General features: G+C 49.6%; 1 protein-coding gene across 5 annotated transcripts in view; it reads right to left on the bottom strand.

Moving 5' to 3' along the window:
• EXD3 (exonuclease 3'-5' domain containing 3) overlaps positions 1-19,160 on the bottom strand; it is a 253,050-nt gene that overhangs the window by 185,386 nt on the left and 48,504 nt on the right. For all 5 annotated transcript variants that reach the window (XM_084219682.1, XM_084219681.1, XM_084219679.1 and 2 more), the window contains exon 3: positions 14,483-14,595. In XM_084219682.1, the coding sequence (XP_084075808.1) occupies positions 14,483-14,519 (37 nt within the window). In that variant the 5' untranslated portion in view covers positions 14,520-14,595. The remainder of the gene's footprint in view (positions 1-14,482; positions 14,596-19,160) is intronic.

A 19,160-nucleotide genomic window follows, 5' to 3' on the forward strand; every position in this document is an offset into this window, starting at 1 on the left:
TGGAGAGAGTCCTTTGTTATTAGGCCTGTCTGGCTCACTGCAGCCTTGGCTCAGTGTCCAGTTTGAGCTGCTGTTTTCTGATCCACAGAGCTTTGAACTCAGCTGCACCAAACCCTTCCCATCCCGGGAGGGAAGGAACCACACCAGCGACCACAGTCCTGAGCTCCTCACACCACACACCTCCCCTGCCATTTTAACATTAAAGACAGAGCCTCTGGGGAGGTCTGGGACTCCAGGTTCAGCAAGGGAAAGAAAGGCTTTTCTTACTTGTTCCTCCAGCTCTTCATCCACACATTTGGATTCCCCTTCTGCACTAATGCAATCAGTGGGAGGATCTACATCAGACAGGAGGGGAAAATATCCCAAAATGCTCTGACGTTCTTATTTGCAATCACCTGATTTGAACATCAGCTCATTCTCAGTCACCAGAAACCTCATATAAGGTGAATGGTTCCACATTTCTTCATTCATCAGCCAGCTGTGACTGCTCTGTTTCTCCAGCCCTGTGACGACAGCCACCTCCTGCTCGCCTGCCCCTGCGGCCTCTCCACAGCAGATGAAGATTCCCACAGCTGGGATTGGCTCTGAAATGAAGGGGTCACATCACCTAACACACTGCCACAAGCTGGCCCAGGCATCCCTGGGAACTGCAGAACCAGTTTATGTTTTGTTCATAGGCCAGATGGAAAAGTCAGCTCAGAGTGATTACCCCAGCCCAGCGCTCTGCCTGTATTGAGAGCAGGGGCAAAGCTTTATTCCAATCTGAGATAGCTGTTTCACTCAGCAGGAAATATTTTGCTTCACTTGAGGAAGGAGGTCAGTATCTAGAGGCTTATCTTTTTGTGGCTCTTTATCAAAATCTTTCAGACAGACTTGTTTAACAGAAACTCTGAACTTGGTGGTGGACCTTGCAAGGTACAGGCCAGCAATTCCTCCAAGAGACTCTGGTTTGGAACTACTCTGTAAATGTGCCATCATGCAGTCACGTATCACAGAATCAGTCCTACTGAATGTCTGTTCTCTAATACCCTTGCATAAGCTTACACCAAGCACACAACCAGAATTCCTCAGGTGCATTAGCTGAGCCCTCACTTTCCTGGGATCGCTCTGTGAAGCCAAACCTTGTCTGTGCTGCTGACTACATCATTATTGGAGAGGCAGAATTAGGAGCTCAAACAGAAATATGAGGGAGAATGAGGTGCACAGGCAGAACATGGAGAAACTGCCCTGCTGGAGAGGGAAAAGGGAAATGAACAGTGTATTGAAAGCAGGAGAAGTTTTTCTAGAAAAGAAGCCAGCCTTTCTCAATGGCAACAAAAATCTTGCTGTAACTAAGGGCAAGTGAGATCCTTTCCATTCTGAGAAATTCGAGTTATGAAAACATATTAGGAACCTCAGCATTTGGCTGATACATGCTCGATTTCTAAGTGAGTCAGAAGTTCACATTCTTCTACTGCAGCCTCCCAACTGAAAACAATCCCCACACTTCAAGCACAAGAATAATAAAGCACACATATGCTTCTTATAAAACAATCCTCACAAATAACCATGCCTTTTGTTTTCCTAATGGCTAAAATTCATCATTTCCCCCCCAAAAAACTCAGATCAAACAAAATGCACTCTCATTAAAAGAGAAGGCTCGCTTGGCTGAGCACAACAGGCAGTGACATTGCCCTCTTATTTTCTTAGTGCTTTTTGTCAATGGAGAGCCTGGAGAGCTGCTCCCCAGGCTCTGTGGGGCAGGGCAGGCTCAGCACAACGCCACCCCTGTGCTGCAAACAGGGGCTTTCCTCCTTCTCTCCCCACATTGGCCCTGAGAGCATCCACATTCCTCTCCCTCCCAGAGTCTACAGACACCTGAGCAACAACAACAGCACAGAATCCCAGACTGGTTTGGGCTGGAAGGGACATTAAAGCCCATCCCATTCCACCTCTACCACGTGCACAGACACCTCCCACTGTCCCAGGCTGCTCCCAGCCCTGTCCAGCCTGGCCATGGGCACTGCCAGGGATCCAGGGGCAGCCACAGCTGCTCTGGGCACCCTGTGCCAGGGCCTGCCCACCCTCCCAGGGAACAATTCCCAATTCCCAATATCCCATCCATCCCTGCCCTCTGGCAGTGGGAGCCATTCCCTGTGTCCTGTCCCTCCATCCCTTGTCCCCAGTCCCTCTCCAGCTCTCCTGGAGCCCCTCCAGGCCCTGGCAGGGGCTCTGAGCTCTGCCTGGAGCCTTCTCCTCTCCAGGTGAGCACCCCCAGCTCTCCCAGCCTGGCTCCAGAGCAGAGGGCTCCAGCCCTGGAGCAGCTCCATGGCCTCCTCTGGACTCATCCAGCAGCTCCCCATCCTCCCTGGGCTAGGCCCAGGGCTCGGACAGCTTTGCAGGTGGGGTCTCACCTGAGCAGGGCAGAGGGGCAGAATCCCCTCCCTTACAACACCTGGGCACCACACCCAGCACCAGAGCAGAGGGTGCCCTTCATAGCTAGTGCCAACTCAACAAATAAAAATGAAACCTCACCAAGGTGTCACCCAGCTCTGGGACATCCTTGCAGTGCCTGAGATGACCCAGCCTGGGCAGCAGTAACTTCTCTTGCCCAGGAGTGAAGTAGGCTGTCCCACACTGTCACCCCAAACAAGGTGTGACATTGCCCCAGACAAGCAGAGGTCGTTTGGGGATGCTTTCAGTGCACCCTGGCTGGACAAGAAGTGCAGCAATCTGTACAGAAATAGCAATTCTAAAAATAACACCAAGAGGTTGCTTTCTAGGCAGTTAATGAACTCCAGCTTCATAAAAGCCTAAAAATGTAATAATCATAACCCTTGTGCAGGTAGTTGTCAATAGTCTCACATGGCTTCCTCCCCTGTCAGACAGGCTCTAACCTCAGTGTTGAGGGCTCTGCAGCACCAGGATGACACTCTCTGGCACAGGACAGTGGGGACACACATGGGAGGGGAGCAGAGCACTGCAGTCCCTCATTCCCTTCCCATTTTACACCTCTCCCTCCACCCTCATGGCCAGGCACAGCCAGAGGGGTGGCTCAAGGCCCTGAGCTGGGTGGGTCCCCATCCTCACCAAACCAGGGTTTGTACTCTACTCTGCACTACTGTGTTCAAAACTGTTTAAACAAAACCCCCAGTTTCATGTTACAGTTTTTATTTTCCTTCAAAAATTCAGCCAGGTTACCCTTACCTCCTTTAGGCACCAGCTCCATGCATTTTTCCAGTGATGAAGAGAATTAGGTTTTGTTCCCATAAACCAACTTGGTGTTGAGGGAAGGGTGAGGAGCGAGTCACCACGTTCCCAGAAGGAGGACAACAATCAGTGCCATGGAATGAGCCCTTCCTCACATCCCACTGTCCTGCCAACCTCCTCAGGCCAGGAGCAGGAGGTTCTGTCACAGCCAGTTAATGCCCTTGCACTGAGTTAATGGCACTTTCATAGAAATGGAAATTCACTTCAAAAACACCTTCAACAGCCCTCCAGAAAAGTAACCATTTCTTCTTTCAAACTTATCAACCCTGCAAAGGGGAAGAAAACTGATATTGTGCAGGATAAAAGGGGAAACTTCTTAATTATGTAAGAGACTGAGACTGCCAGGAACAGCAGCAGCCCCAGAGGACTCAAGCACAGGATGGGAAAGAATCATCAGATCCAGAGTACTATCACAGAGCTAAAATTATATCTATTTTTTTGCCTCCAGACATCTCTGGAAATCCCCAAGTCCTAAACCTAACAACCTTTAGGTTGTGCATCCTAAGTAGTTTTATTTGAAAAACCCCACCTGCTAATTCTAAAAAGCTGTAGTACATATTTGAATCCATCCAACTTTCTTTTGAGAACAGTAACAATAGTTTGATTCTTGTATAAAAGACATTCCCAGCTTTTCTTCTGCCAGTGCCTCCCCTGAGCATATTTCAGCAGCAGCACATTGCTGAATGGGGCAGCACCTTTCCCTTTCCCAGGTCAGGGGGAGCCAGGCCCTGGGCAGAGCCAGGAGTGCTGGGCAGTGGAGGAGTCACCAGCCTGGCAAGTGTTCTGAAAAGGCGGAGATGTGGCACCTGGGGACATGGTGACATGTTTACTCGGGTAAACAAAGTGGAGGAGACCCATCTGTCCAGGCTGAACCTAGCCCTCTGGAGGCAGAGGGAAATTGCTGCTTTGCTTATGTTGAATAAAACAATGGTTAAACCCCTAAGTTAAAAGAATTTCTCCTTCTTCCTCTGGCTAATTACATCTCAGAGTGGTAGACTAAAACTCCATCTCTGGTAGGATCCCAGGCTAGTTTGTTGAAAGGGCCCGTAGAGATCATCTCATTCCAACTCCCCTGCCATGGGAAGGGACATCTGCCCCTAGACCAGCACTGACACTCAGCATTATCAGAATCTTCAAATGATGCATTTTTCATCCATATTTCTACTGCAGCTTTTGAAAATCCCACCCTGAGGTTCCAGGAACAGTTCCAATCACTCCCAAATCCCAAATCTGCTCTCTCCACACACAGAGCTCTCCAGGTCACCCTGAAGTGATTGCAGAACAGCTTTTCCCAAGGCTGGCTGGCTGAAGCCGCTTCTCCAGGACACGCTGCAGACACTGCCCAAGGCTCAGGCAGAACCCTGCCAGTCCCTCACCCCACGCTCCCACTGACTGCAGAGCTGCCTCTGAGCCCTTCCACTGCTCCTAGCACCAAATCCATGGCCAAATAAAAGATCTCACTGCTACTTAAAACAAAAGTAGTGATGGCTTCCAAAATTTATAGCTGCACCTCGTAGATAAAATTTAAAAAATCTATTTTTGAGAGGTCCTGCATGTTAAAATCACAGCTCTGGGGAAGCTAAGTGGAAAAGCCAGGATACCTGTCAGCTCAGCACCAATGTGTTTGAAGGGATTTGGTGGTTTCCATGGTGATGGGGAGGGTAAGGGGCTGCCTGGTTCCAGCTCTGACTGACGCACATCTCAAACAATCGCTCTCTTCCTGTTCGTATGGCACAAGAAAAACAGGATGCTGAGAGGTGTTTATCTGAGAGAGCGAGATAAGCAAGCGCACTGAGAGTTCTCCAAGTATAGCAGTTCACCCATGAGATGTTATAGACTTTCTGAGGAAAAAAACCCCACTGCTGCCGTGCTGAACGTGATTAAATTATGCATGGAAAAGTCCTTTCCCCTGGAAGCTGCAGGAACCGTGCAGAGCTGGTCTATGAGCCTTGAATACCAATGGAAATTCTCTTTAGAGCGTGGTACCGAGTTACAGCGCTGAATGAAAGCAGAGAGCCAGCTCAGTGTGTGATATCTGCCACCCCAAGCCCTGCCTGGGCCCCACTGGGGGGGTGGGTATAGAGGGTGGGGGGCTGCACAGAGAGCTCAGGCTGCTCTCAAGGGCTCTGTGCCCATGAGCACCAGTTCACAGGCACATCTCAGGCCTCCCACCCAACCTGAGGCACTTTGCAGCATTTTAAATGTCCCTCAGTGCCTGAGAGGGAATCTGCCCTCTTCTTATCCCAGCTTCATCAGCGACAGAACTTGCAAACTACACAGTCAATAATTACCTGCTCTCTAATCACCACAAGCTGGTACAGCCCAGCAGCACCCTGGGGTTTAGAACTGAAAATTTCACATCCAAAAAGCGCAGCAGCTTTGTCCAGGGGTGGTTCTGGAGCAGGGGAAGGCACCCCTGTCACACGTGGGACAGGCAGTACCCCTGTCCAGAGACTGGGCAAAGCCATGGCACAAAAACAGGGCCTGGCTGGACATACTGGAACTGACCTGGGGTCACAGTGGCTTTAATGCATCTCTCCTGCTGATTTACAGAATCACAGAACCTCCTGAGCTGGAAGTGACTCACAAGGACCACGCAGTCCAACACCGGAATTCCAGCTGTACCCATCCCATCAATGTGGCCACCAAAACTATCCCATCTTAGCCAGGAATGGTTACAGCTTTGTTCTCTAACAACAGGCCTGGCTCCCAAAACCCTGTAAGACACAACAGCTGAGCTTTGCCACCTGTGCCATCCACACTGGAGGACACAGGGTAGGACAGATCTGCATGAGAAAGTGGATTTCTGCTTTATGCAAATTTTGTTTTCCCAGTCATTGCACATATTTAAGACAGTATCAAAGGAACAAAATGGGAACCCAATCATTGTCTCTGGCTTGGCTGGCTTACAGATCAACTCCCAGACTTTAATTCTAGGAAGTGAGTGACCACGGAGCCTCCTGACAGCCAAGGGCCCCCCTTTTTCCATCTGACTTGCTGTTTGTCTTGGAAGTAGCCAGGTTAAGGCTGTCCCATTCAGCCTGCAGTGGAATGTGGGGCAGATGGAGAGAAGGAAAGACAGAGAGACACTGCAAAGGCTGAGACAAAGCCTGGTGGTGGGATGAAAGAGCGTGGAACGAAGGCAGGGCCCAGCCAAGCCAAACAAAGTTTTCCTTGAGTGATTACATCTGCTGGAGAGTCCCCAGCTTGCACTCTCCTTGCTGAGAAATTCTTTTAATTGTGTCTAGGACATTTTAAAAATCCCAAGAAATGTTCCTCTGTAATTGTTGGAGCTCTGAACTGTGTGAACTTTTGTCGTGCTGAATCGCTGCAAACCTCTGCCACCGAAGCAGGGCTTTGCTGAGGGAGAGCCCTGGAGAGGGAAAACTGGTAATAAATCTCCATTTCTTTTTTCCCAAGGAAAAACAAACAATTTAGACAAATTCTTCTCCCTTCCAATGTCTGTATAGCTCAGTGCAAAGTGCATCCAGCAGAAAATGAAAAGAGATCCGTTCTCAGATTAGCCAAAATTAAGTAAGGTTAAATGAGAGATGTGTAGAGCCAAAGGCTACAGCTCTGTGCAATGGGCACCTCCCAGGGGGCAGCAAGGATGGTGGATCTCCCACAGCCACCACAGCCACTCAGTGCTGGGTGAGGAACGAGGGGAGCAGTGGGGCAGGAGTGCATGGCCAGCACCTGCACCACACAGCACCACAAGGTGCCACGGGCAAGTCCTGGCAGATATGAAAATCAACACTTGTGAGCCAGAAAGACAGAGAAATATTAAATAATCTTCAGGGGCTGTGATCTTGCCTTCACCAGACACACTTCAGGTGTTACCTGAATGCCACTGCCCTGGGCTTCACGTCACGGGTCCAAATCCCTTGTCTGTGGCAAACCCCCCCCATTTTCAGGCTTGTTTTCACAGCATTAATTTCCCTCCACCCTCACTGTGATAACCAGAAATGCCAGAGTGTTAACAGACCTCCAAGCACCTCATTTCTCTCCTTCAGAACCCACACATCTGCCTGCACACTCAGGTAACTGGGTGTTTGTGTTTTCCACATGTGAGGGACAGTCACTGGAGGCCACTACAAAGGCAAGACTCACAAAAGATAAATGAAAAATAACAAGATGGGTGAGCTGCCTCCTCTGACCACAGTCTGACAGCTCACCGTGCCACAGGGTGGGGTACCCTGGTAAGGAGGGAACACCAACACATCTGTGCCCCTAAAACAGCCACCCAAAGATGGGCTGGGTGTCTGCACGTTTCCTCAAGCACTCTGAATAAACACCTGGCTGTATCACACCACCTGCCTGGTGCCAAGACATTCTACTAGGACATGAGGTGTCCACAAGCAAAGTGACATTCTCATTAGAATCACAGGATATCCTGAGCTGGGAGGGATCCACAGGGATCCCCCAGCCCAGCCCCTGTCCCTGCCCAGACCCCCACCCAGCCCACCCTGGGCATCCCTGGCAGCGCTGTCCAAAGGCTCCTGGAGCTCTGGCAGCCTCGGGGCCGTGCCCATTCCCTGGGCAGCCTGGGCAGTGCCAGCACCCTCTGGGGGAAGAACCTTTCCCTGAGCTCAGCCTGAGCTGCCCTGGCCCAGCCCCAGCCGTGCCCTGGCTGCTGTCCCTGTCCCAGAGCAGAGACTGGAGCTGCCCCTCTGCTTCACCTCCACAGAAAATGAACTTGGCCAAAACACAGATCTGCTCTTAGTGGGCCAGGGAATTGACCCAATTCAGTGAAGGCTCCAAGTCCAGCGCAGGAGCAAGGAGGGTGCCAGGACTGGGTGCAAGAGCATGAGAGAGAGGGGCAGGAGCAAGACCTTTCTCTTGGAGCTGTGATTCAGCTGTTTGATCAGTCAGCACTTCCACTTGCTCCATTCAGCCAGAACACCCACCTTACCTTTCCTTATCACACAGAACTCACAGTACTGACTGCACATCAGGTAGTCACACCTATCCTTCAGTGTCCTGAAGGTTTTATGTGCTCTGCCATGCAGAAGACTCCAGCTGAAGGCAAACTCACACACCAGCCCCAGGACAGGATTTCTCAGCTTGCTGCTCATGGGGGGCTGGGAGCTGATCAGCAACCTGAGCCCCTGGAGCAGAGTTACCAGCACTGCCAAAGGATGTCAATGCACAAGTGCATGTCAGCGTCATCCAGATTTGTTTTTTAAACAGTATGCCTTATAGAAACTTTAAAACAGTATCTGTAATTTTAGAACAGCATTTATCCTTATGATAGGCAGCCTTTCCAGGCAGAACCACCTCCTCTGCTCCCAGACCCTGAATTTCAGAAAGCACAGACCAGTCAGGATCATGCAATGTGGAAACACCAGCTCAGTGTCTGTTGAACAACACTTCAGCAAGGCTGAAGGAAGCCTCAATGGAGAGAAACACCAGATGTGGCTGAGGGAAGTGGGACAGTCAGACCAGGTGGCAGCTCAAAGACACAGAGACTGACCCGTGAGCAAAGGGACCAGAGTCTCTTTACACCCCAGGTAAAGTGAACAGTTTGAGGGCCAAGGAGCACCATCCCAGTCCTCAAAACTATGGCAGGTTCCCTGAAAACCTCTAGTTTGCTGGGGAGAAAGTTGGGATTTTGTTTTATGCTTATTTGCCTCTTGTTTTTGTCCTGGTAGATAATGTTCATTTCCAGTAACTGTTGACCAAAGTGGAAAAGGAGGATTTAACAATAAAGTGCAAGAGTCCATCAGAAGTTATGGCAACCCATGTGCTCTTATGAAACAATAACACACCAACATAAAATAAATCAGTGCCTTTTAATTTAACAATGTAAATTACCCTCCCACCTGCTGTGACTCTCCATAAGGAGAAAAAGCTGGCAGTGTATTTACCAAGCTGTCTATCCCAGTCCCATTCTGCACTGGCCTCCTGCCCTGGGGTTAGACTGTAGGACTCTGTCATCTCTTGCACTCGTATGACCTAAGAAAGGGAATGTGGCCTTTTTCCCACAAGCCCAGAGTGAGAACATCATAAAAGCTGAACTTTAGCCCCCTTTTTGGGCAGGCAGCACAATAGCAAGGAGGATGCTGTTACTCCCCAGAGGCTCTGCTGCTGAAAAACATCACCAAGCTCAAGTAAAAGGTCAGTAGTTAGGATTGCATCTCTTGTTTTCTTCAGTTTTCCTCCTCCGTCAAAGGCAGTTCAACATTCTTTGCACACCCCCCTCCCTCCTTCTGAGAAATGCAGGAAGGAAGTGCTTGCAAAATAGTTTAATTTAAAAGAAGGCACAATCACACACAGCAAACCCTGGTGCAGCCTCTGAGCAGGACGTGTCCGCTGCTCCCCGTTCCCACTGCGGCACAAACAAGTCCCTCCCTGCTCACACACCCGGGCAGGGCTGTGCTCCAACACCTGGACTGCAGAGCTGTGGTTACAGCTGTGGCGCTGCACACAGCACATCTGCCCAGGAGCCAGGGCTGTGCAGCAGGACGAGGAGGATGCAGGGAGCCCTGCAGCCTCCCGGGGCACGGGATGGTAGCAGGCACCAAGTGGCAGCGCTGTGGCTCGGGGCTGCAGGACAGTGTCACCTCCTGTCTCTCTCGTAACTAGTGCTTGTTTGATTTCACAGGATGTTCTTCCACCAAGGCTTGTCACCTGAACCTTGCTAGGGTTTGGGAAGGTATTTGGGACAGTTGGATTTAACTTGACCCTTTTCTTCACTAGATTTATGTGAAAGAACCAGAGTGGGTGGAAGCAGCTGTTATACTCCATGCCTTTTTGCAAAGAGGAATGTAGAGACCAGCAGGCAATTCCTGGAAAACTCCTTCATTATCCATCAGTTTCTGCTGTATGACCACATATCCAATCTAAACATTATTCTTCCCAGGCACACGGTGTTTCTGTACTCCTGGGCAAACAGCACTTACTATCACAAGCCTATTTCTTTGTCTTTTCCAAGACTCTGGCAGTCCCGAGGCTTCCCTTGCGCCACGAACCACAACAGCCACATGTCAGGACAGGCTGGCAGTCCCTGCTGCTCTCCCATCTTTGAGAATTCCCAGTCCTTCCAGCCCAGTGTCCTGACACAACCTCAGTGCCTGTCCCAGGGTGCCACGTTCCCCTTGTTGCTCGTGGGTTCATCTCCAGCTGGCATTCTTGGACTTCATGGGACACTGCCAACAAACCACAGTCCTGTCTCTTCTTTAACCCATTGCTGTGACAGGGCATCATTAGGTTAATAAAATTACAATGAGATCAATGCATGAAGGACCTGAGCAGAATCACACCCATGACCACTCATGTGGTGCCTCCTTCCAAACAGGATGCCCAGAACAAGCAAACACACAACCAGTTATTTTCTAGAAAGACATTTAAAAATGCTGCAAGCAGTTAGCATGAACACTTTGCCATGTACAGTCACACAGCTTCACAAAGGGGAAGATTAATGCTCTCCCAAACAGGGAAATGAGAGTACCCAATGCCACCAGCAGGCTGGGGACTGGGGGGCTGCAGCAGGACCTGAAACCAGGTTGCTGAGTTTTTATTTTAAAGTTGACAGCTTCAACTTCCAGCATCTACACACAGCACTGAGCATGGGGAAACCTGCTGTTCTCATGCTCTAGGCCAGATGGGTAAATTTTTTGGGTTAATATTTTCATAACCATGCAGCCAGGATTGCTGTTTATTATCCATCCCATCCCCAGGAACTTCTTACTTTCTTTTCTTTTTCACTCGCTGTTGCTTATGTGCATTTTTGATAGATTTAAAAGTAAGTGTTAGCACTGCAGAAATACCTTCAGCTTTAAAATAAGGGTTCCATAATCCTGCATTCTTAATAGAGCTTAAATAAAAAATTATTTCTGTACTGCAGTGTGTTGTAAAGGCATTTAAGGAGATTGCTGCCCACCCCATGCCTGCTGCAAGCCCAGACAAAGGACAATAAAAATGTGAAACAGAGGAGAAGGAATGAAAGAACCCCAGAAAGGCACATTTGGCTGGGAAGATGAGGTGCTCCTGCAGGTAGTCAGCACAGAGCCTGACCACTCCTTCAGTGAAAAAATGTTTCTAATAACTAATCTGAACCTCCCCTGTTGCAACTAAGGCCGTTTCATTTTGGCTTGTCCCCTGGCACAGGGCAAAAGAGACCAAACCACCACCTCACTACCAACTCCCTTCAGGTACTTGTAGGGAGAAATTCCCAGCTCAAGGTTTGTGAGGATACTAAAGTCATACTGAAATATAAATTAATAAACCCAAATAGTTGGTTTAAGGAATGGTTAAAAACAGGTTACAGAGCAGATAGATCTGAAAATACGACCCAAATATTGTAATGCAGCATTTAAACAAAAGCAGTGATAGAGGTAAAAAGATCCCAATTCAGTTCTGAGCCTCTTCTTGGAGATAATCCTATTTAGCAAAGGTGATCCAGTCAAAGGTGAGGCCACCACCTGACTTGGCTCCTCCTTCCTTAAGGCATCACCGAGGGCTTTGCCTCAGCACTGCCCTGAAGAGCTGACAGAAAGCTCTGCCTCGTCCCAGCACCCACAGTGACCCAGACATCACCTGGGGTGCTCTGTACCCCAGAGCATCCCCAGCACTCCTTGGCCCCAGGCCCCACCACCAGCCAGCACAGCAGCTCCTCAGCAAACATCAGCCCCTTGCCCCCCTTCCTCCCTTTCTCATTTGCTGAGATGCTTCTTTGAAGGGGCACTTTGATTATTAAGATGCTTAATGATAAAGGAAGGACAGCCAATGTGCAGTGCCTGCTGCCAGGCCCAGCCCCCGAGGAGTGGGCTGCTGCAGGGCTGCAGGGCCGTGTCCCCAGGCCCTGTCCCCACACTGTGCCCCCAGGCCCTGTCCCCACGCCCTGTCCCCAGGCCCTGTCCCCACACTGTGTCCCCACGCTGTGCCCCCAGGCCCTGTCCCCAGGCCCTGTCCCCAGGCCCTGTCCCCACGCTGTGTCCCCAGGCCCTGTCCCCACACTGTGCCCCCAGGCCCTGTCCCCACGCTGTGTCCCCAGACCCTGTCCCCAGGCTGTGTCCCCACGCTGTGTCCCCAGGCCCTGTCCCCAGACCCTGTCCCCACGCTGTGTCCCCAGGCTGTGCCCCCAGGCCCTGTCCCTAGACCCTGTCCCCAGGCCGTGCCCCAGGCCCTGTCCCCACGCTGTGTCCCCAGGCCCTGTCCCTACGCTGTGTCCCCAGGCCCTGTCCCCACACTGTGTCCCCAGGCCCTGTCCCCAGGCCCTGTCCCCATGCCCTGTCCCCAGGCCCTGTTCCCAGGCTGTGTCCCCAGGCCCTGGCCCCAGCCTCTGTCCCCACGCTGTGTCCCCAGGCCCTGTCCCCAGGCTGTGTCCCCAGGCCGTGCCCCAGACCCTGTCCCCAGGCCCTGTCCCCAGGCCGTGCCCCAGGCCCTGTCCCCGGTGTTTATCCCGGCTGTTTTCCCCGCGCTCTCGATTGTTTGCCCGGCTGCTGATGGATGGTGCGCGGGGCCGTGTCTGCAAACGCGCTCCCCAGCCCTCAGGAAGCTCGGGGGCCTTTGCCAGTACTTCCTTCCTGCATATAAGGGGAGGACAGAATGGGAAAAACCTTGGCTGTGTCTCACCCTGAGAACAGGTCTCCCCTTCCAGCTGGATTACAGTAACTGTATTTTAATCTTTCACAAGATTATAATATCCTTCCTCTCTAAGTTTAGCTCCAGTGGCGGCTCAGAGAATGAAATGAACCAACAATGTCAAACTCAATAGGTGGTGCTGAAGCTGAACAAATGGAGATCCAGACTGGAAGATCCCTATCCTCAGTCAGGTGTAAATCACCAGTGATCACACCTGTCTAACCCAGGACTTGACTCCAAGATGAACCAGGACTAAGCACTTCAACAGGAGGTGTAAAATGTCCATAAGTGATACATGGAAAATTAGTCCCTCCGGACAGATTAATTCCTGTGCCTGTTTTAGAGAGTGGATCTAAACTCAAACCACAGCATTTATTACACCTACAGAAAAGAAGGCTGCAATGAGCAATCTGTGAATATTCTGACCAGACATTTCTCACAAGCACCCAGGATGTGTTACAGAGACTTGAATGTCTTTTTCCCTAAACCCAGCCTCTATAGGTCCTTCTGTGGATGATTCATGAATCTCCATGACATCCTGATGTGTCATCATCACCTGTTCACAGTAATAAAAGTACGTGCTGCATATTAGAGAACAGATATTTCATGCTACCACAGGAATTTTTCTAAATTTTCCATTTTTCAGCCCCAGATTCAAACCCATGGACAATGGTGAGGCCTTTAGTGTAGGCAGATGTTCAGAACCCCAAATTGCTCTGCCCCAGCCATGTGGCCAAGGACAGCCAGAGCAGGGCACACGGGTGGTGGCTCTGAGCACCCCTCTCCCTGCAAGCCTAGCAAAGGGAGATCCCAGCAATCCCCTCATTTGTCTGGGCAAGTTTGCCCAAGCGAGTCTGTAAAGGCAAGGAAGAAATTCTCAGGACTCAACAACAAAAGAAAACTCCCCCAACCTGTGAGCAGACAGCTCTCCTAACAGCCTCTATTTCTGACAAAGGCCTCAGACAAAAAGACTTCACCCATGAACAAAGAGTGGGGAACAATGGGAACTGTCAAAAAATAGCCCTCACGTCAGAGCTAAGAATGCCCCTTGACACTTCCAAAAAAGCCCAGGCTGAGCAGAGCCTGGGAGGCTGCAGGCACAGCCCCTGGCATCCGCCCCTCCCAGCACACACTGCCAGCAGCACTCGGTGAGGCTGAGCTCCCACAGCCAAAGATGGGGATGGAAGAAGAAAGCAAATTTATGGCAGGTCTGAGCCAGAGGTAACAAATTTCTGTCTATCCATGCTCTCCAGCAGGGACCCTGACCCTTGGACTTGATGGGACATACCTGACAATGGTATGTGCACATCTTCCCTTACTGTAAAGGGTAACCAATTACCAATGAAATTAATGAGAAAACTAAGTAATGGCAAATAGCAGAATGACTTGTCTAACACAGTAATAAAACAGTTCTTCTGAACTGTTGAGAACTTCCAGAAAAAAAAAATGTTCGAAAAAATTTCAACCTGGACTAGAATTGTAAGAATGCTGATATCCAGATGTGGACAGGAAACCTCAAAGATCCAATAATCTTTATGGCATGCAGTTTGGCATTGATTCACGTTTTGCTTTATTTGTGACTCAGCATTCTTCTCCAACAGCAGTAAGAAAATAAATGGAAAGCAAGTCATGCTGAATGAAAACTCACCCGTGGGCTGATCACTTGAGTGACTGTCCTGATTCATCCTCCCAAAGGCGACACCAGATCAGGATGCTGAGGTTGAAGGTCTAAACTCGGAGATGCAGCCCAAGCTCTTGTTTCTGGAAAGAAAAAATAGAGTTACTGTCAAACTGTAGGAACTTCATCCTGTGTGAGAAAGATAATATCTTGTGTGTGGACTGTTGTCCTTGAATTTAGCAGGCGAGTGGAGAACCTACATGCATGTGCAACTTGGTGTAGGAGCCATAGAACATGTGCCAGAAGATCAGAGAATGCAATGGGAAACTGAACTGAGTCAACCAAGAAGCCCTGGAAAGTGGCATCTGAGAGCCCATGGAAGGTAAAACTACATGGAGTTAAAAACCCAGCTGGGTTCCTGGAATAAGCTGAGTTCCAGATTTGAACTGCACAAACAGGAGTCCCTAATGCTCTACTTGAGTAGCCAAACAAAATTCCTGCAAAGGTGAAGAGTTGGATTTGATGATCCTGAGATCCTTTCCAACTCAGCAGATTCTATGATTCTATGCAAACCCCAGACCTACCTAACCCCAATCTGGACTAACAGGCCATGTGAAATCGTGTTTTTGCCACAGCTACACAGCTCCTCCTCTTTGTTTGCTTGCCCTTCCACTCATCATCACATCTTGACTGTGGTGGTGTTGGGAACAGAACCCCTGTCTCCCAAATCCCAGTCCAGTGCCTTAACCACTACATCCTTCCTGCTGAATCACACTGCGGGATTGTTTACCAGGAAGGAAATTCCCCCTCGAGAGCACTCACTCTGAGTGTGCTGGTAGAACACAAATGCTTAGAAAAACACAAACAGAGAGGCAATAACAACAAGTGATTGAAGTCCCTGTGCTGGCTGGAGGCACAGCAGCACCTTGGGTTTGTTGTGGAGCAGTGGAAGCGAGGCCCCAGGGAGCAGGACATGACACAGAACAAGCAGCGCATCCAGATGGCTCCCAGGAACAGCCTCCTGCTCTCCACACGTGATCTGTGACTCTGGAAGTCTCTTCCCCACATTTAACACGAGGTGTATGTCGCTCAGGACCATTCAAAAGGTTTGGATTCTCAGCAGGCAGTGGGAGGGGTCACCTTTGGGAGCAAACCTGCCAAGTGCAAGCAGCTGTGGATATGATCCAGAGAGTCAGAATTAACCTCAACATGTTGTACAAGCAAAGGGCCCTCACTTTCTTGAAGGCCTTCAGCTCCAAAATATAAAAAAAATAAAACCACAGGGTGTGTATGAGGGGAGGATACCAAAAATGGAACAAATATGTTTTAGCCTAAACACACTTTGCCCCATTGGTCTCCTAGAAAACAAAAAGGGCTGTAATTCATCCACGATCTGTCAAAAAACACAAACCCTCTGAAATGGCAGATTCATGGTCCAGGACTCTGAAGAATTTGGCTCTGCTCAGCAGTTGGGCAAAGGGGAGAAATTTCTCCATTCACAAGCAGTGGCTTTCCAGGTTGTGTCCCACGGGACCCCACCACAGTAACCAACAAATACAGGCTTGGGCAGAGGGCAGAGCGTGGGCTGGATCTCAGGACACCCCCTTCAAATATCACTGTATGGGAATCCCAGCAGGACCTGAGGACTCCTGGGGGACAGGGAACTAAAGCCTCCCTCTCAGCACCATCCTGGGGTCACACCCATATCTAGGGCAGCTCTAACAAGCCCCAAGCTGGGGCTTCTACTACAGTAGAAGTTTCTCACCAGAAGACACTTTGAGGCACTTCAACTCCTTTGAACAGTAAAAAAAAGTCACAATTTCTCCTCAGAGCTTCTTTTGACCTTGACGTGATCTGAAATTCCTCAAGCATTGCTTTTTGACATCATATGAGAGTAACTCAGGAATTAACATGAAATGAAATTCCATTGCTCTCCATTCAAATGGCTATTCTCTCGTTACGTGCCTGCTGTTTCAGGGGGGTCAGGATCCAGTTTGTAGCTTTATCCATTAGGTCTAAATCAAGTGTGTCCAGAGGGAGAAGATACCTGCAGGTGCTCAGTCCTGCAGGATGAGGCAGTGACCAGTGTGCAGGGGTGGGTGATGGCCCACAAGAAGGCAATTGCTGACATGAGTGTCTCCTGCTTGGTTCAAACAATTCCCTGTATGAAAACCCAGCATGGAGCAGCCAAAGGAAAAGGCTTCTGCAAAGAGCTGCCAACCACTTCTCCAAGGACTGCTGGCTTTTCTCCAGAGCAGCTGTGGTCATTGTCAAGCTCTTGATTTTGATGCCGAGCTCATGGCTGGGGCCATGCAGGACTGTTTTGGTTTGTATTGCAGCCAGAAGGACTAAGGGAGCACACAGTCAGCCTGATAACACTGTGCTGAGGCAGGAGGGTGGATGGATGGATGGATGGATGGATGGATGGATGGATGGATGGATGGATGGATGGATGGATGGATGGATGGATGATGGATGGATAGATGGATGGATGGATGGATGGATGGATGGATGGATGGATGGATGGATGATGGATGATGGATTAATGGATTAATGGATGGATGGATGGATGGATGGATGGATGGATGGATGGATGATGGATGATGGATTAATGGATGGATGGATGGATGGATGGATGGATGGATGGATGGATGGATGGATGGATTAATGGATGGATGGATGGATTAATGGATGGATGATGGATGGATGATGGATGGATGGATGGATGGATGGATGGATTAATGGATGGATTAATGGATGGATTAATGGATGGATGGACAGTGTCTGACACCTGCCCTGCTTGCAGCTGTCCCTGGGGCAAAGCAACCCCCAGGTGGATGGAGATGGTGTGAACAGAGCTCCCATTATGCTTTCTCAGTAACAGTTGAAGCCACAGCCATGGCCAGACAGGGAACTGGGGTCCACTGGTTTCCTTTTGAGTGATTTCAGTTCAATCAGGGCCATTGCTGGGCTGGAGTGAATAAAGTGCTCCTGACCCATGCAGGGAAAAGCAGGAAGTCTCCCTCCTGACAGTCTGTTAACCTCCATAGGATCAGCTCTGGGTTGGTATCTCAAGCTTTGCCTGAGCTGGTGATTCCCTTAATGCTCAGAAACATGGTGAAGTGACCGTATAAAAAAATCTTTTCCCAGAAAATGTCCCCAAAACAAAAAAGTAGGTTTCTATTCTGCCTGGGTATGGAAAAGATTTGAAAACTTGAAGTGAGAGTAACTTAAATCTTTAGAAGCAAGCAAATCTTTAGAAACAAGCAATCCAGAAACACTGCAAAGCGGTACTTCTTTGTAGGTGTCTTCATTTGGGGATTTTGAAGCCTATTTCACATTTTTACAACCTTCCTTTTATTGCCTTTGTGTTACAGAATATACAGGCACACACAGCTAAAAAAGATATCACAGAATCCCCTGAGCTGGAAGGGACCCACAAGGATCCCCCAGCCCAGCCCCTGTCCCTGCCCAGACCTCCCAGCAGCCCCACCCTGGGCATCCCTGGCAGCGCTGTCCAAAGGCTCCTGGAGCTCTGGCAGCCTCGGGGCCGTGCCCATTCCCTGGGCAGCCTGGGCAGTGCCAGCACCCTCTGGGGGAAGAACCTTTCCCTGAGCTCCAGCCTGAGCTGCCCTGGCCCAGCCCCAGCCCCAGCCGTACCCTGGCTGCTGTCCCTGTCCCAGGGAGCAGAGATCAGAGCTGCCCCATGGGAGGAAGCTGCACATTGCTCTGAAGTTTCCAGTGTCATGGACCCCTCCCCAGGAAAAACATGAATGAAGAGATGGGTGAAGGAGCTGTGGTTCTAGGAGTGCCTGCAAAAGCATCCTCTGAAGATCATGGCTACCTTTACATTGGCTTTTACAGACTTTGGATTCTGAACTCAAACCCCGTTTAGCTTCAATTTAGCTGCCATCAGCTACAAACCCAGCATTCATTCTTCACAAACTTCATACAAGCTTTATTCTTCACAATGTCCTAGCTAAGCTATACCATTCAGAATCTTTGCTTAAATTCTGGCATCTCAGGCTGCAGTGTGTCACAAATGACCTGCCTGCTGAGTCCTTTCACAAGCTGTGTCTGTAGCATATGTTCTTTCAGAGTGCGCAGAAGTGATGAAGAGGCTGCAGCCTCTCTGCACCTCAGGCTGAAATGTAAATTGCAGTTCCACCTAATTTTACAGACTTCCCATTATCACAAAAATCTTTAACTACTCAGAAATGGAAACTTCACTTTGCTGTGATAAGGATATAGAAAAAAAACACTAACACAAGCAAAAAATAAAAAATTCAAACCAGGCAGCATTCAGCCAGTGTCTGCCATGACTCTGGGCCTATGTGAAGAACTCCAGGTTATGTTCCCTCCCCTCCAGGGCCCTGAGACCAGCAGGGGTCCATGAGCTCCCATCTGGACAGGGCTGCTCAGGACCACCAGGACCACCGCCTCCTGTATAAATTCAGGACATGATCCTACCTCCTGTATAAATTCATTTGATTGGAGCTTATTCTAAGGAGATAACTTCACTTAATGGAATTTTTATTAAAGATTATTGACTTTTGATAATTTATGGGAGTAATTTAATAATTTCCCACTATTTGTGCCATAATAAGATGCATTGGAAGTGCTGAAGTTTCAAAGCAGAACACTCCTGGCAGAAGCCAGCAGAGCCACACTGCTTGAGAGAACACCCTCTGCCTCATTAGTTTGGACA

Source organism: Fringilla coelebs (genome assembly GCF_963513975.1).
Source record: "Fringilla coelebs genome assembly, chromosome: 21".
In the NCBI taxonomy this organism is placed as follows: Eukaryota; Metazoa; Chordata; class Aves; order Passeriformes; family Fringillidae; genus Fringilla; species Fringilla coelebs.